General features: G+C 30.7%; 1 protein-coding gene across 1 annotated transcript in view; it reads left to right on the forward strand.

Moving 5' to 3' along the window:
• Positions 1–6,347: 6,347 nt before the first annotated feature.
• The window catches only part of LOC145276895 (beta-1,3-galactosyl-O-glycosyl-glycoprotein beta-1,6-N-acetylglucosaminyltransferase-like), a 103,129-nt gene continuing 82,648 nt past the window's right edge, over positions 6,348–26,828 (forward strand). Inside the window, exons 1-2 of the mRNA XM_080128336.1 lie at positions 6,348–6,555; positions 7,681–7,775. Of these exons, the coding sequence (XP_079984462.1) occupies positions 7,759–7,775 (17 nt within the window). The 5' untranslated portion in view covers positions 6,348–6,555; positions 7,681–7,758. The remainder of the gene's footprint in view (positions 6,556–7,680; positions 7,776–26,828) is intronic.

The raw sequence follows: 26,828 nt of genomic DNA on the forward strand, positions 1-26,828 counted from the left end.
CTCGTTCTCCTTATTACACATAAACAAACTTTGATTGTTGTTTTTAGGAATACGACTTATTTACGGCAAATTTTGCATGCGCTTTTCTAATTTATTCTGTTAGGAATGAAAGAAGCGGCGAAAAATAAACTTTAGGACAGATTTGCTTTAAAAGATTTGAAAGATACTTTAAAAAGATTGTCCGCAAGAAAATGATAATCCACCAAAGTACATAAACCACATATTTAGAATCAATTATTATCGTACAGTTCGATATTTTACGAACGAACTAATGGTCACAGTGCCTTTCGAATGGGTTCCATGTCTCCGTTATATAAAAAAAAAACATCAACGATTATTGTTGTTCGATCCTAATAAAAGCATTAAAATTCATTGCAACGCAAAACTAACCCAGAACGGTTATTTGCTACTTGTACTTTATTGGGGGGGGGGATGCATTCCTTTTTTTTCCTTCTTTATTAGAATATTTTTCAACTTATTTTTGTTGGCTTATTATACAAGCAAGTATTACCTACGTATTCGGTCAACAAGACCATCAGGATTTATCATCACAAGAAATAATAAATACAACACAAAAAATTTTACACTTCACAAAATACTAAAATGTACTTTTTTTAATTTCAGCACGACGACCATGACGACTGTAACATATAATCACACCCACACTTTAGCACGTGACTAAATTGAAAAAATACAAATTGATTCAGTGTAGAAGGATTTCTCCTCCACTGATCGAGGTCAGAAAAAGTGGGATGCAGTAGTGGAACAGATACTACCCTGTGATCTCGGCCTCCCCAACATATTCCTTTTCTTAAATTTTTAATTTTTTTTTGGGGGGGGGGGGTCGACAAAAAACATATTACAAAATTCGGTGATTCAAAAATAAACGAATACGTTGCATTTCCATAGAGTATGGTTCCATGTTACTATTAAAAAATACAATAACGGTTATATTTTTTCGAACATAATAAAAGCATTAAAATACATTCAACGCAGAACTACTCCAGAATTACTTGGTACTTTTACGTTTTTATGGATGCACTCCTTCTTATTTTTTACATTAAGCATTTTTCTACTTACATTTTTGGAGTCTTATTATACCAGCAAGTATTACCTAAGTACTCGGTTAACATGACCATTAGGATTTATCATCACAAAAAAACAAAACAAAAAAAACCCAACAAAATGCAACAAAAATATATACAATTCACAAACTACGAAAGTGTATTCTTTTTAGTATTTTGACATGACGACGACAACGACGACTTCAAAACATAATCAAATTTACACTTTAACACGTGACTCAATTGAAAATGTTAATTCCCGATTTCTTTGAATTATTACGCAAAAAATTAAAAAAAAAATGCTTAAAACATTAAACAATTACCAAAATACGAAACTGTATTTTTTCATTATTTCATCACGCCGCTGTCGACCGCGACGACTACGACAAAACATATTACAAATTATAGTTTGACACGTGGCTACTGTACAAACGTTAACTCCCAATTAATTGCGTTGCACGCTGGATAGGAATAAAAATATAAATTTACTCAGTCTAGAAGGATTTCTCCTCCACTGATCAAGGTCAGAAAAGGCGAGATGCAGTATCAGAACAGATACTACACTGTGGTCTCGGCCTTCTCAAGAAATTTCTTTTCTTGAAATTCCATTTTTTTTTTTGCAAAAAAATTATATTAACAAATACGCTATTATTGGGAAGATATACCGATATAAATATGTATGAAATACATCCGTACATTGCCACGGTACATTAATTTTGGCCACGGGTGCCAGTGCCTGTCATTATAATTGGCGGGCAGTGGATCCAACTAACAACCGGATTTTTTTTAACAGGTGGGGGTGGGAGACATACTTCCACCGGGCAACACGGTACACGAGTCCTGCTAGTATATAATATGCTGATTGCAGAAATCCCCCGTGAAACACAATTACTGTAAGTTTGCAATAACAGATGCCACATAAAAATTTATTATGTCTAAATCACCATCTTATGTAACTTTAGAACACCATTTTATACACATTTATTCGTTATAATAAAATCCTACATTACATCGTACGAGAAACACCATCACGATCACCAATATCTTTTGATGAAGTAGTTCCTATTTTTCCCTCTAAATCTAAAGTCCCCTCATTGCCCCCAGTCAAGACTGGGAAGATATATACACATTATAACTATATTGCCCTAACACCCTTGTTAACTGCATCATGCACTTATAAGCATACAATTATCTTTCCACTTCCCGATTCAAAAAATAATAATTTCTCTCTACTAAAATTCCAACTATTCTCATTCGCTGAGACCATAATAATCTATTATTCCAGAATAAACGTCTCTTACAAAAAAACGAACCCGTTATACCTTTACAAATATTGTCGCTCTCTCTCTCTCTCTCTCTCTCTCTCTCTTTCTCTCTCTCTCTCTCTCTCTCTCTCTCTCTCTGCACAAGCAATAGTTTTATAAATATATGGTGTCTCACTTAAAAGTAGCCCGATCTCTCTACTCTTTCTCTAATCTTTTTTTCAGAGTAAGCGGCCCATTTAAAAATAGCCCGATCTATCTAATCATTTCGTTTTCAGATTAAGTGATTCACTTAAAAGTAGCCCGATCTCTCTAGTCTTTCTCTTAACGACCAACTGACACAACAAGACAAAATGCAATTCTTTTTCCAACAAAATGGCGCTACATGCCACACGTTTCTAAAAGAATGTTCCTCCTCTCTACTACATTTTCTTTGCTACTTTCAAGTGGGCCACCCTGTATTAAACCAAACACAAAATTATTAAATGCCCATAATCAGAAAGTTACGTACTGGTACCCTCAATTTATGCGCAACCCCCTTCCCCTACAAAAAACAAATCCGTGAAACAAAATACATACAATTTGCGGATATCATTGTTTTTGTTTTTTTTTTCTTTTTTTCGCTTACGACAACGGTGTTATTTCTTTTTGTTGTTGTTTTTGTTACGCTTTGTTTAATAACGGGCCATTTCCTTCTTCATGTTTTCCATTTATTTACATTTTTTCCGATACCTATGCACACATTAATATCGCGCATATACCCCCCCCCCCAAAAAAAAACAATCCTGAAACATAACATTTTTACTTACGGTTACCGTTGTTTACTTTGCATTTCTTGCATTAGCAACTTAGAATTTAGTTAACGACACAATGCATTATATATTCGTTATAGAAAAATCAGGTATACACTTTCCTTTAACATGACGACTTTTAAATTCTCATTTATATTTGGCGCATACAAGTAGTTTTTAACAAATCTAATATGCCACCCCCAAATTTCTTTTGTTTTGGACAGTAACGCCCCACTACCAAAATGGGATTCTATTCCGAAAGCCGTTCTTAACATAAGGATGTTGCCAGTGACCATTCCGAAAGCCATTCTTAACATGCGGAGGTTGGGGGTGTCTACTCCGAAAGCAGGTCTTAACATGAGGAGGTTGCGTGTTGAACAACAACAACAACAACAATCGTACTTTAATTTTTCTACGAGAGGAGGGGCATGCTTCAAGCAATGCCGGTTAATGAATCCTGCTAGTATATACATAAATTCACCTGCCATTCTTTTTTTTAAAAGATGGAATCCCCCGATTGTCAAAGACAAGATGCATATATATATATATATATATATATATATATATATATATATATATATATATATATATATATATATATATTGTGTACAGAAAGTTGTTAGACGAGACAAATCATTGGTACCGTCGGTTTCAAGCCCGATAATAAGGACCGTTTAAGGTATCCTTATCAAGCTCTCTTCAGCCAATATTCGTCTATTTTATAACCGGAAGTGTAAAATATATATACATCTTGCGAGTTCACGTTTAAATCTCGTTTTGTTAACCCCCCCTCCCGCATTTACTTATCGGATGATGATGATTTCATTAACTTTAAACTTTGAATTATTTAAATTTAAAATCAAATTTCGAAAAAAATTTTCCCTTATATAAATCGATTTTAATTTGAATCCAAATTGATTTAAAAATCTAATTTTTCTTATGTATAAAAAATCTTAAAAATCTTGGTATCGGTTAAAAACTTAAAATTTCGTTTAATTATATCGAATTACGGGTTTTACTGGGTTCGTATAATTCAGTAATTTTTCATATACCAATGCATTTTAAGCCAGTATATATATATATATATATATATATATATATATATATATATATATATATATATATATATATATATATATATATATAGAGAGAGAGAGAGAGAGAGAGAGAGAGAGAGCTAGTTAGTAATTTATAAAGCCTGAGGAATCATAGAGTGGATGAAACGCCGAATATTCAGTGTAGCTTAATCGCCATATATATTTTATAAATTACTATATATATATATATATATACTGTATTAACATAATTTTAAGCCAATTATGTTATGTTAATACAGTATATATATATATATATATATATATATATATATATATATATATATATATATATATATATATATATATATACTGTATTAACATAATTGGCTTAAAATTCATTGGTATATGAAAAATTCTGAATTATACGAACCCAGTAAAATTCAGTATATTACAAACAAGTCGATATATATATATATATATATATATATATATATATATATATATATATATATATATAGAGAGAGAGAGAGAGAGAGAGAGAGAGAGAGAGAGAGAAAGACAGAGAGATGGTCTCTCTGAAGCCAAGAACCACGCCACAAATGTATTCTAGAAATAATTAAATCAAATTGTCTTTTACTGCTATTAGCAGTATGCGTCAACAATTCACAAATAAATAAATAAAACTAACCAAACCAATATCAAATATTGATTTCGTAGGACGAAAGCTATCGATGATTAAAACAAAAATCGAAAAAAGATCGATTTTACTTTATTATAATTAGATGTGGTGGCGAAGGAAATTGACAGATTGAAATGTTGATGTTTCTGTAAACTATACTCACACATAATTAGACGTGAAACTGAATTTAAAATCATATTCACTATTTCATCAATATTGTGCGGAAATACCTTCGGAACGCTTTTCTTTATTCATCACGTACGATTCTGTTGGCTCTGTTACTTAGAAGCATGAATTCACTTTTATTCAAATTCAACATTTTATTGCTATTAACTTGGAGCAAATTAGCTATACAAATATTTCAAGTAAGTTTATATTTACTTAGGAAGAAAGCACCTACGCCGGGTAATAGATAAAACTTTACGCCACGGACTGTTATGTTTTATTATTTATAGCTGGAATGTGATGATGACTCAGTCTCAGTGGTTCACGACACGGATTGAAAATCTAAGTGTGCCAAGGTCAAATCCAGTTCGTTCAACAGAAACATTTTCATTTAAGGAAGTTGGCAACCTTCAAATTATTCTTTCTGCGAGTACCCGATACGCTATTAGAGAAAATTATACCTGGAAAGATATCGGGGAAACCAATGCCAACAATAAAGTCATCTGATTCATACTAAATGAATAAATGAATGTATAGCCAGATTAATAGAGTAACAATGTGATTGTAGGAAATGATGACACGTTTAGTTATACTTCAATGAATGCAACAGGTCGATATAGATCAAAGCAATTAAAATGCACACCATAGTACGCAAATCATGTGAAATAAACCTTACACAACTAAAGTTATGGTCTAGAAATGTTTGGATAAGATGTATAATAAATTTTATTACCCCACACCTTCTTTCGAGCCAAACGATGGAGTTGACAAGTGCAGACATATTTTTCACTCGATCTTTTCCCATCCCTAATATATTTTTTAAATTTTAATTCCTGTTAACAACTGATGAAAGAACAAAAAAATGTGTAGTGTTCCTATTTACAGTGCCTCCCCACACAGACACCAGGGTCGTTTTTTTAATGTGGAGAAAAGGAACAAAAATAAAAATTGTCTCAGTCGTGAAGGATTTCTCCTCCACTGACAGAGAACAAGAAATTGAAGTGCAGCATTTGAAGAACAGATGGTATTTATTTGCTCCCCCACCGAGCAAATTAGGCACAAGGCCGATTTTTAATGTGAGGAGTGAATGGAAATGGGGACCAACTCCCCGGGGAGTAGGGGAGCTGGATAGTGACAATTGGTATGAAGGGTTGCCCCTACATTGACCAAGGTCTTATCTGTGGTGTCGCCCCCACATAGGGTCTTTGCTTGCAGTATCTGTTCCGTCAGATACTACACTTTGATCTTGTCCCGAATGGCCGACTTGCACTGATTATCGTCGTCGTCATCGTCGCCGTCGTCGTCGTTAGCCACTTGAACAGCTCCTGCTTAAGGTGTGTCGTTATTACTGTCACAAGTAGAGAGTCGTTTGGCGTCGTTGGTTGCGGTCAGGGACTTTTTTTCTTTTTCTTTTCAGCTCTTTTTTTTTTTTTTAAATGTTTTTAAACATTATCAACGCGCGCCTCGCCACATTTTAATATGAAACTTAGTAAAAGAAATGTTGTCAGGAAAACTGATAAAAACGTGACTCATGATAAAACTACAATCAAATACAAGGTTTGTTGAAACAATAATTAATATTTGATTTTCTTCCTTCTTTTTTTTTATTAATATTTATACTACTATTGTTCAAAATTAGGGGTATATTTTAATGTCACAACAAATTTACGGCTTATTCTATTTAAAGTTTTTGTTTACACTAGGTATATGCGTAAACATCTTTTTTACTAGTAAACAAAGCTGTATAGTATGTTAAAATGCATGTATGTTAAAATAAACTTAATTGATTTTTAATTCAAGAAAATGCGCTTCCCTTTTTTTTAATTGCTTAACAATATGAAACCAAGAAAAATTTGGAGAATTTTTTCGGCATTTTTATTGCCTTAAAAATATGTGTAATTCTTCAAAAGACAGCTGTGTATATAACAATTTGTTTCACATTGAGCAAGTAATTGGAGTCAAAGTGTAGCACTTTCTCTGATTCTTCATAATCCATGCGTGTTTTTATTTATATTCGTATAAGGTGATTGTTTATGCTATCAAAAATAAGTCGAAATTACTTTTCGTGTGAATGACGTTTCGGTAAATTATCTTCTTTTTCAAGAGAGAAAAAAGAAATTAGTCGAAGAAAACAGACCCCCCCTCTCTCTCTCTCTCTCTCTCTCTCTCTCTCTCTCTCTCTCTCTCTCTCTCTCTCTCTCTCTCTCTCTCTGCTTCTGGAGAAGGTATACATATCTAAATGCCATATTAATTGAATGACGCTCATTTCATAAAAAAATGTAACTTTTATATTTTAGTCAATCCACAAAATAGATAGGCTTACTGTGATCAATGTATCATTTGTTGCTTTACAGCGCTCAATATGAAGGATAGAAATATGATAATGTGAAAGAGAGGCTCCAGATTAAAAACGTGTTCGGAATCGGTTTAAAACAAAACATTCAACATAATTGAATAAAGTCGCTTCCCGGTTTAAATCGAAGTTAAAGAAGCTTTTAATTAGCATTGTTATTTTAATACATACATGCATACATATATAGAGCTATTCAAAATATTTGGAAATACTCAATGAAAACTCACATTTATTATCAAAAGACTGAAAAATTCTCATGTAAAAATTATGCTTTTACAATTTTAAAAATTAAAAAAAAATAACATGAAATTTTCAACTTTCTCCGATAGACATACGAAAATGTGGTGATTTAGCAGAGAGCCCAACAAACGAAAGAAAGGGTCAGCATTTCAAATACATAACAAAAAATGTTACCAAAGACGAGGTAAGTTACTCTTCTACCTACTTGAATAAGTTTTGTGTGTTTTAACATATTTTAACGCTTTTACTCGGTTCGAAAAAAAAAAAAAAACTAGTGCCGCCGAGTTAGTAAGTTAAACTGACAACAACATAGCCTACTGCGAGACTTCCGGTTTTCTCAAGTATTGCCTACTAGCCGCTACCTAAATGTGTCGACATAGATCAGTTAACGGGCCTCGTCTCTCGGTGTTGATTGTAGATCTAAGCAGTAAGTTATGAAAATATATATGGCAATTAAGGTACACACTTTTGACTGACAATTTTTTACAGGGGTGAAACGTAGCTCAATTGCCATATACATTTTCATAAATTTTGTATATACACACTGCATCCTTCAACTGGCAGTAATTATCATTTCATATAAGACAATAACTGAAACTAGAAAGACAGTTTGTGTTTTTTAATTCAATTTCCACTATAAACACCCGTGGCTGATTTTCGATCGTTCACAGGAGATCTATTACCACTTTAAAATTCAGATGGTTTTTTTTTGTTTATTTTTATTTTTATTTTTTTTTCGACGAAAATTTAATGCTCTACAACTTTATTAACTTTATTTTCTGAAAATAAAATTTTAATATTCGTTTCAGCCTTGATCACAAAAGGACAACCCCACTGTTTGACAGTGAGAAGAATAAGGGTTTATTTTGGTTTCGTAACACATTTGAATCACAATACATTAAACTTTAATTCAAGCTAGAAAAAATACTTCCTATTCGACAATTTTCAGTTTTCAAAATTATTATTTTACTTTAGAAGTATCATGATAGCAAACTCATGCGAGCCATTTAAACGTAATCTCGTGTTTGTTATTACAACCGTTCGAATTTCAAAAATCATTGTTGTATATGGTTTAATTATGCCCATAAAAGCATTCATTGTCTCAAATGTCGTCGTATCAAATATGAATTGATCTCAAGACCGTTGATCTCTTGATCAACGGTCTTGAGATCAATTCATATTTGATCCACATTTTGATCCACAATTTGAAATGGGGTTATCAATCGTGAATATTTGTTAGAATAGTAGATTAATCTGAATTTTAATTTTGTACTAGCTGTTCAGCCAAGCTTTGCTCGGGCCCTATGTACTGTTCATAACTTGTCCTACGTGTGAATACACTTTATTTCAAATGTTTAGACACAAATTTGTCGTAAGATTGTCGTAGAGATCGCAGGGGTCAAGCTTTTATTTAACTTTGACTCCAATTTTGACCACTTAGCATTTATTATTTTGGTCTCAAATCAAAATAAAATGTTTTACCCATGCCCAGTTACCTACATCTAAAATTTCAAGTCATTAAACCCAAAATTGGCGAAGGAATTTGGTAAAATCTGCAAAGGTCAACTTTTTCAATTTTGACCTTTTGGCAGCCAAATTTTCGCCCCAAAACTGATTAAAATGCTTGCGCATACCTGAATATCCATTATGTATAAATTTCAAATGTTTAGACCCAAAACTGGCTGAGTAGTTTGCTAGACACCGCAATGGTCAAATCTTTGGAACTTGGCAGCTCAAATTTTCGACCCAAACCGATTAAAAAGTTTGCCCTATCTCTGAATACCCTTTATGTAAAATTTCAAATGTTTGAATCAGAAATTGGCTAAATAATTTGATAGCGACCGCAGAGGTGAAATTTTTTAAACTTTGACCCCAATTTTGACCTCTTAATATTTATTTTTGGTGTTCAAATCAAATTAAAAATTTGATCCATGTCAAAGTAACCTAAATTTCACGTGTTTAAACCCAAAATTGGAGGAGGAGTTTGGTAGAATTTTCAAAGATCAAATCGTTGAATTTTGACCTCTGGACAGCCAAATTTCTGGCCGAAAACCGATTAAGATTTTTCACAAATCTCAATACTCCTTATGTCAAATCTCGAGTCTCTAGACCTAAAATTGACAGAGTTATTTGGTGGGGAAATACACACACACACACACAGACATTTTCACTTTTAAAGATATATAGATTTTCAGAAAATGATTGAATAAGAACAAAATGGTCTGGTTTATCTGTCTTACAGCATATCAACCCGGTTGCGGATATTTAATTCCGAAAATAACAAAATACATATTGTAAATGACTATTGTATACGGTTAATTAAACACAAGTTGCTATTTTAACAATAGTCGGGAGAGCAGTTCCGGTTCTACCTCTCCTAACTATTTTCAGTTTGGCTTGATTTTTTTTTCTGTTCTAAGCCATAGTTTTGGTTTATTTAATGCGGAAGGAGAACCCCATTGTAAACGATTTATTCTTTACAATTACTTAGACACAGGTTTTAAAAATGTCCGGGTAGAAATTACAGATTTATATTTTTTTACCCAAATTGCGTCAATGATGTCATTATGTTTGAGCTTTGTACAGTGGGTTCCATTGTTCGCGACGGTGGCCTTTAGGTCAATCACACATCCACGCTCAAATATGAATGACGATAACATAGTATTTACATTTGTATAAAACAAAGAACATAAATTACGAAATAATTTGATTTTATCTGTCCTCAGACTACAAGATAAGTGTAGTACCTTTTAAATTCTGAGGAGGGGGAATCCTCTCATGCATAGGGGGTTATGGTTTGATTGTCATCACCTGGGGCGTCCCCATTCATAAGAGTTTGTCGACAGGACTGTACATATATTTTTATTCTCAGTCTAAAGTGCTTGTGTGTGTGTGTGTGTGTGTGTGTGTGTGTGTGTGTGTGTGTGTGTGTGTGTGTGTGTGTGTGTGTGTGTGTGTGTAAAAAGGGAGAGAGAGACCTCCATATAAAAAATTGACCTTGTGCCTTCTTTGTCATTCTGATACATAGAAACATCTTGATGTGTATTCATGTGCGACGCTCTGCGCACCATTCAGCTGAAAAGGCTTGGTTTTAGTTTCTTTAAAGTCAAGTGGATTAGTTTTTAAAACAACAACAACAAAAATAAAAGAGATGCAATGTAAGTAAGGCATAACATAGAGAAAAAAAATGCTCAATTTAAGTACATTTCAAAGAAAATGTTAATTTCAATAACATACTTAGTTCTAAAGTATATCTAATTACTTTGTATGGAAGAAATGCCAGATAAAAAAAAACGGTCAGACAGCTGATATGTCAAAAAATCAAGTCAGCTTATATAATTCAATTATCGAGAGATAGAAACACAAGTGGTTTTAAAATTGCAATTTACAAAATTGCTTATCGCTTTCAGTTATTCAAATTATAGCACATCTTTTTTAAATAATGATTTAAATTCATATCTAATTCCGGCCAATTTAAACTACTATAAGCCTAGGTTTGGCTCGATTTGGTCTTGGTGTTTGAAAGTGGGAGGAGTGATTGTCTGTTTGCCTTGGTATTTCACCCCGTTATTAATGTGCTATGGTTGACACCGATTTATCTCGGAGTGTCACGCTTGTGTTGAGAAAGCATAACTCCAGTAAAGAAAACTAAGAAGTATAAAAGTAGTCTCTTGAGAGTGATGCAAATATTTCTGATGAATTTATTCAAATAAAAATTTAAAAAAAAGAAAAAAAAACAAGAAATGGGAAGCATTTTCAATCTTCTCTACGTGTTTTAGCAATTTTTTTTTACAAATTTTAGGTTATTTTCATCAGTTAGATGTGAATTGAAAAAGAATAAATCAAGGAAGAAATAAATTATTACGTTCGCAAAATTAAAAAATACAAATTAAAAATGTCATTCAGATGACTAAACTATTTTTTTTATTTTAACAGTATTTAGTTAAATGTTAGTTTTCTAGAACTATTGTGAAAACAATTATTAAATTAAAGTGTTTACTCAAAATTACATAAAGAGATTTTCCAGCACAAAAAGCATTGAACTTGAAGCAATTAAACAAACAATGCAAATAACGGCGATTAACCCGTGAAACTAGGAATTATTTCCGGCTGAATTATCATAACACGAGGTTTAAGTGTCTTTAATTATCCGGATTTCACATGAGTTTCACTTCACTCACATTTTATCAAATTAAATTAAAAATCATTCGTATTTCACTTCACTCACATTTTATCCAATTAAATTAAAAATCATTCGTATTTCACATGATTATGCTAACTGATCAGCCGTCTATTCTTCATGTGAAGACCCCGCTTATTCCAATGTAAACTTCTGTCAATCATTTCGCTGCACCTCAAAACTCTTATCTGCATTTATAATATGCAACACACAAATGGCAGAATATAACCGTTTATTTTACTGATAACATGTTACTTTTTTATTGATAACATGTTACTTTTTAGTATGATAACATATTTTTATATTGTGATAACATGTCACTTTTTATTGATAATATGTTACTTTTTTATTGATAACATGTTACTTTTTAGTATGATAACATATTTTTATATTGTGATAACATGTCACTTTTTATTGATAATATGTTACTTTTTTATTGATAACATGTTACTTTTTAGTATGATAACATATTTTTATATTGTGATAACATGTCACTTTTTATTGATAATATGTTACTTTTTTATTGATAACATGTTACTTTTTAGTATGATAACATATTTTTATATTGTGATAACATGTCACTTTTTATTGATAATATGTTACTTTTTTATTGATAACATGTTACTTTTTAGTATGATAACATATTTTTATATTGTGATAACATGTCACTTTTTATTGATAATATGTTACTTTTTTATTGATAACATGTTACTTTTTAGTATGATAACATATTTTTATATTGTGATAACATGTCACTTTTTATTGATAATATGTTACTTTTTTATTGATAACATGTTACTTTTTAGTATGATAACATATTTTTATATTGTGATAACATGTCACTTTTTATTGATAATATGTTACTTTTTTATTGATAACATGTTACTTTTTAGTATGATAACATATTTTTATATTGTGATAACATGTCACTTTTTATTGATAATATGTTACTTTTTTATTGATAACATGTTACTTTTTAGTATGATAACATATTTTTATATTGTGATAACATGTCACTTTTTATTGATAATATGTTACTTTTTTATTGATAACATGTTACTTTTTAGTATGATAACATATTTTTATATTGTGATAACATGTCACTTTTTATTGATAATATGTTACTTTTTTATTGATAACATGTTACTTTTTAGTATGATAACATATTTTTATATTGTGATAACATGTCACTTTTTATTGATAATATGTTACTTTTTTATTGATAACATGTTACTTTTTAGTATGATAACATATTTTTATATTGTGATAACATGTCACTTTTTATTGATAATATGTTACTTTTTTATTGATAACATGTTACTTTTTAGTATGATAACATATTTTTATATTGTGATAACATGTCACTTCACTGTCTCCTTGATATTCAACCTATGGTCAACTGGAGTGATGAAATGTACGATCTCGCAGGAATTTTCCTTCTCGTTAACTATTATGACATCCAGTCTTCTGGTTTGGATTTTCAAGTTTTGCTACCGATTTGTCTGGGTGTTAAAATGCAGTTGTTTGTATAGTTCCCAATGTACCGCATTTCCCACTGATCGTGTCTATTTTTATATTCTTTAGGGACTAATTTCCTACATCCAAATGTTATTTAATTTAATTCAATTTAATTTATTTGATAAAAAATAAAACAAGTGTGCTTCAATGCCATGTAGAGAAAAAGTGGTAAAATTTACAGAGAAGTGGACACCAGATAAATTTACCTTAAATTGTTGCGTTGTTACTGCATTTATTTACTCTACTTGGAAGTCTATTCTGTTTGAGAACGCAGCCCTCCTTCGGAATCGGCGGTGAAAAAGTTTCATGTGTTCACGTAATCCTCTTTCTCGTGCAGAAGTGAGTAAAAGGTTCTGAGTTTTATCATAATGCCCATTGAGGAGATTGTAGGCTAAAATGAGATCACCGCATAATAAGAAGAAAAAGTTAAGGGCAGACCCGTAGACACTGCATCCTTTGACTAACCAGACTTTGAACTTTCTCTAGTTGCTGAATTAGATTACGGGAGAGAGGCTTGGATAATTTAGCAGTGGTCTGACGAAGGAGACATAAACAAGGAGAAATATTTCAGAAATGAGTTTGCAAAAAGAACGTTGTATAAGAAATAGAATACTCTTGCTTTGAATGCAATGTTTAGATGGCTTGAAGGACGAGTCGACTAGAAGGGCAAAATTTTTTGTCTCGTTCACCTCCTTGGCATAGGCGTGTCTTCACTGAAAGTAAGAATCGAGTCGGAAAGAGAACCTACTGCAATATTGTTGTATTTATCTACATCAGCGGTTCTCAACCTTTTTTGACCCATGGACCCCTTTTCCCTTCTTTTTTTTCTTGGTGGACCCTCTTATAATTTTTGGTCATAAAACAATATTCTATTTCTCAATATAATTTTTTGAGCTTTTAATAAACAAATAAATATTATATAATTAAACTTTATTTTTAAATGAAAACTAATTTAATGCAAATAAAGTATTTTACAACAATTATAATAATGAAAACTTGATTAACGCTAACTGTTTTTTGTGTTTTTGTTTTTGTAAATTCACGTAATGGAATGAATGTGTGTGTGTGTGTGTGTGTGTGTGTGTGTGTGTGTGTGTGTGTGTGTGTGTGTGTGTGTGTGTGTGTCTGTGTGTGTGTGTGTGGTTTTGGTACTTATGCAGGATACGGGCCGTGCTATTTTGTAGATAGGATTTTTAAGTTATACTCAATTTTTACGGTATGTTTTGTTCCATTAAATTGTTAGGTGAATGTACATACATCTCAACCTTTTCCCGGCTATCGCCCCAAAAAGCTATTTTTGACTTAAGTTAATTCATAATCGCCTCCAAGAATAAATAATAACAAATATTGTAATTATGACTAACCAACACTAGAAACATTTTGTACATGCAAATGGAAAACAAATTAATTAAACATAATTTTATTGCAAATTTACAAGAAATGTAGAGAGTCTAACTAGTGTGAGCCATGAGATTGGTGATGTTTCGCTAAAAATTCAATGTCAGGTTTAATATTACTCAAGCAGATAAAATTGATTGAAAATCGCCCCCCAAAATTTGATTTTCGCCCACTAGGGGGCGATTCGCCCCCGGTTGAGAACCGCTGATCTACATTAAGATCTAAATCCAATTTAATGGGCCATTTGAGATTGTCAAATTGCTCTACGAACTACCAATTTTACATCGTCTGAAAATAGGAGAATGATTCCACTGACCATTTCTGGCATAGGGTTGATATAAAATATGAGAAGAGTAGATTCCAGCACGGAACCTTGAGGAACACCACTGCAAGCATCCATTTCAGATGAAAATCTGCCATTTATCTGAACCCTCTCTGTCATACCACTAAGAAAGGGTCTTCTTATCCACTTTATAACTGCTTCATGAAGACCATAGGGATTGTGCTTATGTAAAAGTAAGCGGTGATTGTCAGAGTCAAAGGTTTTGTCAAACTCAAAAAAGAAAATATCAGCCGTATTTTCATTGCCCACTATACTTATAACTCATTCTTCCATCAGTAAATTTGTGAGATATGAAAGTTTGGGAATGAAACCATGTTTAGATGGAAAGATGGTAGCAATAAATGTGAGATGAGCCATGGTTGTTCGCCAGAGTAGAATTCCAATTGATTTGAAGACGATAGAGGTGAGGCTCATTGGTCTGTAATTTATTGGGGTTTTTTGTCATCTTGATTAAAGATATGGCAAATTGTAGCTACCCGCCAATCAACAGGAACGACTCCAGTTCTCAGTAAGAGGTTGAACAGAGCTGGTTTATTGTTTCGTCTCTTTGTCCACAAAATTTGCATTTGTTGTTTTCTTGTCTCTTGTTGATCTTTGCTTTGGTTCTAATTATGTTATCTTGTACAGCTATTATTAGGGATTCAGTTATCTGTCTAGGTGTCTTGTTCGTGGCCATGTTCAAGTGTTTTCGTGAGTTTCATCTTTTGTCATCCTTATGAATAGTCTGTGTGGTTGTTTCTCTTCCCATTTTTCTTTTCTTGTCTTATATCTTGCTTCTCTGTTCCCTACCTTGTTCATTTTTACCGCATTGCTTGCTGCAGTGATTAGCCTTTCTGCGTTCTGTGTTATGCATTTTTCTAGATTTTTTTTTTGTGTGATTCGAACAGTTTTTTTATACAAATCAGTCCCTTTCCTCCGTATTTCCCTTTCACGTAGAGTCTGTAAGCATCATCCTATGGGTGTAGTGCATTGTTCATGGTTATAAGTTTCCTGGTCTCCTGATCAAAATACCTCAGTTCTTCTTTGATCCACCTTATGAACAGTCCAGAGTAGCTTACTAATGATACTACCCTTTTATTAGGTACTTGCTATATAGTTTAGTTTCTAGGAGTTTTCTTGTTCTTATCGGGTATTTTCTCAATATTATCTTTCTTTTCTGTTGATTTGAAGTTGTTTGCTTCCAAAATTCCCAAATATTTGTAGATGTCATGTTTACCTAGAATTCTTATATCCGCTTGGTTGACTAGTCCCATACCTTTTGTTGCCCCCAGTTTTCCTTTCTTATAACTAACAGTGCCCACTTTTCCATGCCAATTATTATTATTATTATTATTATTATTATTATTATTATTATTATTATTATTATTATTATTATTATTTATTCATTTATTTATTATTATTATTTATTTATTATTATTAGTATTTATTTATTTATTATTATTTAGTTATTATTATTATTGTTATTATTATTATATTTATTATTATTATTGTTATTATTATTGTTGTTGTTATTATTATTGCTATTATTTTATTATTTATTTATTATTATTATTATTTATTGTTATTGTTATTATTATTATTATTATTATTATTATTATTATTATTATTATTATTATTATTATTCTCTATGAATGAAGAAAATATTAATGAATTTCGATTCGAAAAATAAATAAATAAATAAATAAATATTATTTATTAATTTATTTATTTATATTTCGAATCGAAATTCATTAATATTTTCTTCATTCATAGAGACACAGAAATACAATTTTACGTAAGCTGGTGAATATCATTTCTGCAACATCGTTTTCATTAGAATGGAACAAGTTTGTCTCAAATAGCATTTTGTTGAGATTTTACCAAGTTGCACGAACAGGAAATGGTCATTTGTTGAGGCTTACTGTTAAAAAGGAGCAAGAGTAAAAGATGTCAGTTACTTTAGAAGTGGACGACGAAAGCCAAACGAGGGTCAGGAGATATAGGTCAAGGCTGTTGAGCTGAGCCGACAATTCAACTTGAACTTCTTCAACTCTCTCTTATTGTTATAACTGTCAAATGACCTGAAAACAAAACCAACAATTTTTTTTTAATACTAAACTACTATTGTTACAAATTGTTCAGTATTTATTGCTTAAAGGTTTTAGGTTTATGTATTAAACTTCGCGAAAATATGTCAATAATTTGTGTAAAATTTTGTAAAAACTCTTTTCCCAAAAGCTGAAAGATAAATTCCCGATGATCTCATAATTATTCATTATATTGATCAAACACACAAAACAAAAGATAAACTTCCATAAAATTTGAAATGGATTTTTTAGCAGACTTGATTTATTAAAATTTATTGTTTACTTTATAATTAAACGCGAAAAGAAAACGAGAGCATATTTGACTTCATCTATTTAAAACTGAATTGTTCCAAAATCACATTATGTTATCCCATCGATTAAAACGGGGCAATTATAGATAAAGGGTGTTTTTTTTATTGTTTTGAAGAATATTTTGATAACAATTATGATCAAGTTGAGAACGCAGAGAATATGAATTGTTTATTAAAAAAAAAAAAACATTACTACACTTTTAAATAAACAAATAATAAAGAAAAGTATTCATTTTTTTTATTAAAATCAATTATTTTTCCTGACCGACACTAACAGATATTTATTATTTCAACATGGAGATTAATATTAACGGTAAAATATGCATATCGATGTACAGAATACCACATGGTCGCGATAGTTTTTACCTTAATACGCTAAGGCAGTTCACGTCCGTACTATGTTAGCACCGTTCACACACGTCAAAAATACGATCAGCAAAAAATGTTCATTAACCTGAAGGTTAATGAACAATTTTTGCTGATCGTATTTGTTTTTTTTTAGGGAAGATACATCGATTTTAAACGAACGAATCGGTGTGGTATTTATGCCTAGGCATGCTATATAACATTCAGAAGCGATCCCCTGCCCCCCCCCCACACACATATATATATATATATATATATATATATATATATATATATATATATAGAGAGAGAGAGAGAGAAAATAAAAAGGAACAAACCGTATTATGTGTTCACCAACGTTTCGTCTTTATTTCGAGACTTCCAATAAAGACGAAACGTTGATGAACACATAATACGGTTTGTTCCTTTTTATTTTCTCTATTTTGTCGGAATACTATTTCCATTATTTTCATCATATATATATATATATATATATATATATATATATATATATATATATATATAAATTTCAAGAAGTGACATTCGTATTATTGCGCTGAAGAATATTTAGATGATAGTTATTTTTATGGAAGAAAATTTCACCTTTTGTTAATAGTAATAGCCCTAACATTTATTATTTCAAAAATAAATTGATTATGATTAATAGTAAATTATACAGATTGATGTAAAAAAGCATCATGAAATTTACATGGAATCTTGTTAGTTATATTTTCTTTTGTTGTTGTTGTTGTTGTTGTTGTTGTTGTTGTTGTTGTTGTTGTTGTTGTTGTTGTTGTTGTTGTTGTTGTTGTTGTTGTTGTTGTTGTTGTTGTTGTTGTTGTTGTTGTTGTTGTTGTTGTTGTTGTTGTTGTTGTTGTTGTTGTTGTTGTTGTTGTTGTTGTTGTTGTTGTTGTTGTTGTTGTTGTTGTTGTTGTTTGCATGTCTGTCGTTTTCTTGTATTAAGGCGTACGTTAACATATCACCTACTGATTTTAGAATTTATTTTACATTATTAGTAAAAGAAATTTTGAACTGTTTATTCTTCAAATTTTCTGGAGTTTATAATAAAAATCTAATAAAAATCATTTATATTTTTGTTGTTTTCATATATGATTGTTATTCTTATTAGTTTTCTATGCTTGAAATATTAGGTAAGTTTCTACAGGAATTATATATTGCAATTTAAAAATTTCTCAATCTAGTGAAATAAATGTTTTGCTATATTTTAAAGAAATAATTTCTTTGTCTTTAAAAATCCAATTTATTAAAACTGCTCTTCACTAATTCTCTTTGAAATACATTTCTTAGATTAATAGTAAATTTTCAAGAGATTTTTAGAGAATTTTATTTATTTATTCATTGTTTTTAATCGTCGTCAATAAAAAATTTTTCTTCCGTAATATTTTTCAAACTTTATAAATTTGATTAATCCAAAGTTTAAATAAAAAAAAGAAATCTGTAATCTTTCTTTTATGTTTGACATTTTCGCCTCATCAAATTTCAATGCTTAAATCCGCCATTTTGTACGTCGTACATTAGACATTATAAGTGAAACTAATATACGATTTGGTTCAGTCTGTATTTTTGCAACATATCACGTTTTTATTGATAATTTAATGCCTAGATACAATACTTATTGTAAATGTTTCATTGCATACGGAGATGAACAACTATATTCATTCTTAATGGGGACACGTTGTGGTTCGAAATTTTTAACTTTCAATCTATAATTTCTGTAGAAACTTACCAATAATCTTGCGAAGGTATCTTTTACAAGGTTATTGATGTGTATTGATTTGGTGAAATTTGAACTTGGTTTCATAATCGGTGTCGGTAACCATAAAAATCCCTCTGAATATTCGACATCGCGTGCAATGTAAAGAAAAATGGTCAAGGTATTTTATCGATTAGCGCCGATACTGCATGAGTCAGATTAGTGAGAAAAAGTACTCCATGTTATAAATAATTAAAAGAATACTTATCTCTCGGCGAATAAAATCAATTCCCCGAACAGAACAAATTTGCATCACTTTCATGTCTCCCTACAAGAATTAAAATCAAGATATAATGATATTAAACCTTCTGTATAAAATCCTTATTCCAATTTTAATCAAAACCCATTCTATGATTTTAATTCCAGAAAATGTCTAGAATTTAAAGCTTAAGGGGTTTGAAGAAAAAAATGAATTTCAGGGAATATTGATTAATAATTATGGATCAAATTTAATGAAAATCTGAAATATCTTAATTTAATGGAATGCTGTGTCCATATTATGCTTCCTAAAACTCATTAAAATACTTTAAAGAAACCGAAATTTTGCGCACATTTATTCATTGCTATTGCTAAAATTTCACAATAAACGGAGATCTTTGAATTTTAATGGAAGAGTTTTTACCCTCTTTTTACCCCATTCATGAAACTAAACTAAACATAGCTCAAATTTGGACACCTTACTCGTTTAGCAGCTGATATTTCACCTATTGAGTTAAGCTAAGTTACACTAAATATAGTCCACAGTACGCACTCTTTACTTGTGTCTTTATAATCTCAAATTCTCTGGCTATTTCAAGAGGCAAAGAGAACAGAGAAAGAATGAGACCAAATAGGTCGTCTTAATTGGCCACTTTTATTTTGACAATCGTTTCATCTCATGTATCGTGACAACTTCTTGCAGAAGAAAATAATTCCATCTTGACTTATTTGTGAATTTTTTTAGTTCGTTTAACTGATCCTTTTTAATGACGAAAATAAACAATGAAATGATGATAACTCCTTATTTAAAAAATGCCATAGCAATCACATAATAGTGTACATTACTTCATCCAGTCTAGTACTAATCCAGCAGTAATACGTAGTGTAGCGATGCTCATGGCTTGGATAGGATATAGACGACAATCGCGTCTTGGGAAATGTACCAAGATTCATGCTAACAATTAAAAAATTTTTTAAAATAGCAAATAACTAAAATAAACAAAAAATTAACTGTTTTGAATGAAAGGCTAATCATTCAGTAAAATGTTGTTTTGAATGTAAAACAATGAAAGATAGAACAAAACATACTTATACAAATCTACAGTAATGCGAAATATATTTTGAATGGGTAATTAATGTGTTAGAAAAGTTTTTGTGATAGTGTTTACAGTCATGAAAACGATACGAGCGTTAGAAATACGTGTTTATTCAAAGTTCCATTGCGCGTGTTTAGCTTTTTAAGTTGTGCTGAAATTGTAGCGTGGTTACTTGTGCGTAAGGGATTTTCAGCTTGGCACAAGCCATGTTCTTTGTGGTGCACTGATTGTTATTGTCATTCACGGCGTGTAGGTGTGTTTGGCTATGAGAAATCTCTCTCTCTCTCTCTCTCTCTCTCTCTCTCTCTCTCTCTCTCTATATATATATATATATATATATATATATATATATATATATATATATATATATATATATATATATATATATATATATATATATAATGAAAATTACAATTGAATTTACCAAAATGATCCAAGATGGTAAAATTAAAGTAAATTATAAATATTAAGGAATTAATATTTATAAAATTATCTCAGCCAGATATAAAAGATCGATAAAACTAAATAGGAAATAGAGCTTATAATATGAGCAAACAGTTAATAAAATATGTTAAAAAACACTAAAAATGAACTGATCTCTTTCTGTAAACAGTCCAAATTTAATTATGGCAATTTTGAAATTACATAGTTATTACTTTTACCCTTTATATAGATATGAAATATGTTTTCTTTAACGTTATCGTTTTTCGACATACTTCTTAATACTTTATAATTTAATAATCCTTTATTTTAATTTTTTATCTCTTCTTTGCATGGCTGTTTTTTTATCTGCATTTTCTGTTTTATTCTTTAAACTTTCCTATCTATCTAATATATCCATCTACCCACACTTTCATATCTTGTATGTATATTTACTTAAATTTTACTATATGAATTTACTTACTTTTTTCCTGAAATTGCAGATACCGGCCATCTTCTCCCCTTAAATAATTTTTATTTTTTATTTTATTCTTATTTTATTTTATTTTATATTATATATTATCTTTTATTTTTTATTATATTTTATTTTTTTATTTATTTATTCTTTATTTTCTATTTATTTATTATTTATTTATTTATTTATTTTTATTTTCCTTGTTTATTTTCCTTTTAGTGTCGTTTAACAACTCTTGCTGACATTTTTTTTAAGTGATGACCTGTACATTTCAGTTGACCTATATTGTTTTGCCCTATATATATTTTCGCGCCTTTAACATTTCCTGTCTGGGTCATTTTGACTTTTGTTTCCCTTTATTTTATATTTAACTTTATCATTTTTTTCTCTCCTTTCTCTTCCCAGATCTTTTTTATTTATAGTTATGTCTCGGAAGTAGAGTGAAAAGCACATCTTATTTTTCTTTTATTAATATTATTTTTTTCCTTGTACACATTTTTGTGAATTATTCCATGGATTTCTGCTTTTGGATTATTATGGACCATCTTCTTCCAATTACGGGATTTCCTTGGATTTTTCTTGTACAAATGGAAATTCTTTTAACTTTCTTGAAGTTTTACATTTGGATTTTACCGTCACTGGATTTTTTATCTTCCACCAGACTATCCATTCATGTGTAATCACCTTTTTCTTTACCATATTCTCTCTGTTTAACTTATTTTGTTTTCAAGTAAGATCTTTGACTTACTTGTTGTTTCATCAAATACTTCTGCATGCAAAATCCGATCCCGCATTTTGCTAATTCCTACCCTCTGATGAGAAGGAAAGTATTTCTTCGAAACTCCGCGGATTAAGGACTATCCATTTATCTAGTGTTTCCTTTTCAGATTAAATATGTTTTTAACTCATTTCAAAGTGTTTTTTAGCATATTTTATTAACTGTTTGCTCATATATATATATATATGTGTGTGTGTGTGTGTGTGTGTGTGTGTGTGTGTGTGTGTGTGTGTGTGTGTGTGTGTGTTACTTTGATTCATTTTACCTCAAATAAGGCACATTGCCACTGAAACGTGAAGGTTTACTGTTAATTTTTTAGTCGCTCAATAGTATACGAATAGAGCTTTAAATATTTTTTATTATATGAAACATCTTGAATGCAAGGAACAAATTCTTATAAATTTACCAAAAAAAATATTTTTCATTTTCTATTCAGAGCTACCAAGATATTTAAAATGTTAATAATGTATAATGTATTTATTTTTATTGGTAAGGCCATCTTCAGTGCTCATGTAAGTAAACAAAACGACACCCCTCCACCATGAAACAGCATTGCATTCTACATTCATTGTAAGTTTCTTTCCACCCACACCCTCAAATCGCAACATCCTCGCCCTATTTGCCCCGCAGAAATACTTATATTATGTGTCATCGATAAGCGTAGTAATTAACCTTCTTTGTGTTCGTTTAGTCTTTTTCCTTATTACGAGGTTAATCTGTCCTTTTTTTTTTTTTAGTTATTATCTCACAAATGAAGTAATCTTAGATTAGCGAAAAATTATTATTACTTAAAAAAAAGAGAATTTCTGAAAGTAAATAAGGTATTTAAGAACTAGAGGGTTTTAGAATTAAACATTATTAGAGGTAACAAAACCCCGAAAGATTTCAAGTAAATGTAACCTGAAGAAGTTAGCGAAAACAATATATTCTAGGGTCTTCCAAACGATTGTGAAAGATGGAGCGCATGATCCCGTGGCGTCAGACTTGTGTTAACTATACGAACTATGGAAAAGCAGAAGCGACTTAATGATTTTAAGACCTTTGTTTATCTTCTTCAAACTGCAATTAATAATTAATCTTTGTTATAATTATGTTAGGTTTACACAGTTTAACGATTAATAATATTATAAACATTTGTATAATAAATATGAAATACGGTTGTACTAAATATGTACGAGTGTTCATGTGGTTAATTACTGGCTTCCATACTTTTGTTTGGTAAAAACAGACAAACAAAATATGAGGGTTGTCTACAAAATGCTTAATATTTGTGCAATAATATTTTAAATCAGTTTTAATCTGGCAATAAAATAGCTGACAAGAGTCATGTTTACATTAAAACTTAATATTTTTAAAAAATTAAACACAATTAAAAATCTAAGTTGTAACGGGACATTTTGAAATAATGGAATTGTAATCGTTTTAACTTTTACAAATTAATTACTTTTTAGGAAGGTTCTTTTTCTTGGCAATTCAACTGATTATAGTATATATTAATTAGAAAAAACGCTATTAAAAAACTAATAATATTAAATTTATATCAATTTTTTAATTGCAACTTCAAGGTATGTTTTTGTTTAATATGTGTATTCAAATTTTTTAAAAATATATTTTTTTTACTTATTTGAACGCTTATGTTTCATAATAAATAGAAATTTCGATAGATTTAAATATATTTTATTCAAATTTCAAAAAAATAAATATGGGGGTGCACTAAAATCTATTTCCATTCATATATTTTACGGAAACTGCATTTTATATGTAACTAGCGGGGGTACCCGGCGTTGCCTGGGTGTTTAGAGGTGTGTGTGCTCGGGCAGGGGGGGGGGGTTAATCAAAACATAAGAATAAGCGAAGTAAATATTTTATCTAAAATAAATGTTAATACTTTAAAAAAAATCGAAAAAACCACAAAAAACTAACGTAAGGCAAACGAACGATGTTAAATGTAAAACTCGGAAAAACAAAAAAGAAAACGCGAAGCAGAAAAACGAAGTTAAAACTTCGTTTAAAAATCTGAAAAATAAAACCCAAAAATACAACACATGAAAAATAGCTTAAATAACCCTGTTTCAATATTAAAATTTAAAAAATCGAAAAAAAAGGACATCTCATACCACGATTCGAACCCAAAACCTTTAGTTAATGAGAGTGCGCTCTAAGCAACTGAGCTAAGATTACGTCGACGAAATTGTAGCGATTTTTCAAATATTTAAAGTAAAATCATGTTTCGACGTCGTATGACGCATGCGTAGAAGTGAACTTGTCATGAGAGGACGGTTTTTGCTGACCCATCCCTGTAGAAAACTGATGATTTTAGGGTGAAGAAATTAATGTTTTTGGCCAATTTTTGGCGATATTTGTCGGGCGAAGGTTGGAACTTTAAAATGATACCGATCTCATGAAAATCCATGACCCGTGTCAAAAGTTTTTGCGAGACATACAAACATACATATAAACATACATACATACACACATTTTCGCTTTTATATATATAGACTAGCGGGGGATACCCGGCGTTACCCGAGTGTTTGGAGGTGTGTGTGTTCGGGCGTGGGTGGGGGGTGTCAATAAAAACATAAGAATAAGCGAAGTAAAAAAAAAAAAAAAAAAAACGAAGGTTAAAACTTCTTTAAAAAAATCTGAAAAATAAAGCGGGGTGTGCTCGGGCAGTGGGGGAGGTAATCAAAACATAGGAATAAGCGAAGTAAATATTTTTAAATATTAAATAAAAATTAAAAAATCGAAAAAAAAACACAAAAAAACTAACGTAAGGCAAACGAACGATGGTAAATGCAAAAATCGGAAAAACAGAAACAAAAAAGAAAACAGAAAAACGAACGTTAAAGCTTCTTTAATAAAAAAAATACCCCCCCCAAAAAAAAACGTGAAAATGGCTTAAATAAGCCTGTTTCGATATTAAAATTTTAAAAATCGGTGGGTACCCGGCGTTGGCCGGATGTTTTTGGGTGTGTGTGGTCGGTCGGGGGTGGGGGGGTTTTAATGAAAACCTAAGAATAAGCGAAGTAAAAAAAAAAACAGAAAAACGAACGTTATGTGAAAAATGGCTTAAATAACCCTGCTTCAATATTAAAATTTAAAAAAAAGAAAAAAAGAAGACATCTCATACCACGATTCGAACCCAAAAACTTTAGATAATGACCCAGCACTCTAACCAATTGACCTAACACGACGTACACGAAATTAGGTCATTTTATTAATCTTTAAACTAAATCAGGTTACAACGTCGAATGACGCATGCGTAGAAGCGAATTCGTCATGAGAGGACGGTTTTTGCTGACCCCCCCCCTGTAGAAAAGTGCTGATTTCAGGGTGAAAAAATTAACGTTTTTGGCCAATTTTTCGATATTTGTCGCGCGAATGATGGTGCTTTCTTATGAGACCAAATTTGTGAATTTTTGTTCTGTCTGTCGAAAGTTTTTAGCAGATACACAAACATACATACATACATTTTTGCTTTTATATATATAGAAGATTTCATTCTAAAATGGATAAGTATCGAAAATTTCACGAAAATCTGACCATTAGTTGAGTTTTGCTAGATTTATTAAACACAGGGATGTTTTCACGTTCGGAATGCCTACTACACGAGGACATTATTTTAAAGCGTCAATTATGTAAACACGATTTTGGTCTCGCAGTTTCATTATTTTCGCACGATGAAGAAATTTAAAAAAAATTATTACTAGTTTATTTTACCCTTCTTCTTTTAAATGATACAAAAGTTAGTTGATAATATTAACATAATAAAGTTACATCATGTTACATCTAGGGGGGGTAATTCTGTGGTGAATTTTGGAGGTTCTTAATATACTCTCTTAGAAGCTTTAAAAAAGAATTCCTTTCGGAAAAAAGGGATATCAAAAAAGATATTCTGTAAACTTTTTAAGAATAACAGAACCCCCAAAAACTATTAATGGATGAAAAAAGATACGAGCTGAAGACATTTTTTTAAAAATTATTTTAGACTAAAGCAATGTCTATTTTTTGATCCAATATAGCCTTTTGGGCGAATTGAATTTTGTCTGCATAAAAATCTATCTCGAGTCATACTCTATGCTTGTGGGGGAGGCAAGTAAATGGTAATACTCAAAGACAGGAAGGCAGACAAGCAGACAGACAAAGAGATAAAGTCTCATATATTAGCAGACTTTAAGTCGTGAGTTAATTCACTGCTTTACATAAAATTTGTATTGATGTTCGTTTAAATAAATGTTGAGTATGAAAAATATTCATGGAAAGAATACATATCAAAATAAAGAAAAGGATAGAAATTAAAAAGAGAAATAAAATAACGAAAAATCGAAGTGTTG

This window comes from Euprymna scolopes, chromosome 5, assembly GCF_053919585.1.
Source record: "Euprymna scolopes isolate OS-2025 chromosome 5, ASM5391958v1, whole genome shotgun sequence".
In the NCBI taxonomy this organism is placed as follows: domain Eukaryota; kingdom Metazoa; phylum Mollusca; class Cephalopoda; order Sepiida; family Sepiolidae; genus Euprymna; species Euprymna scolopes.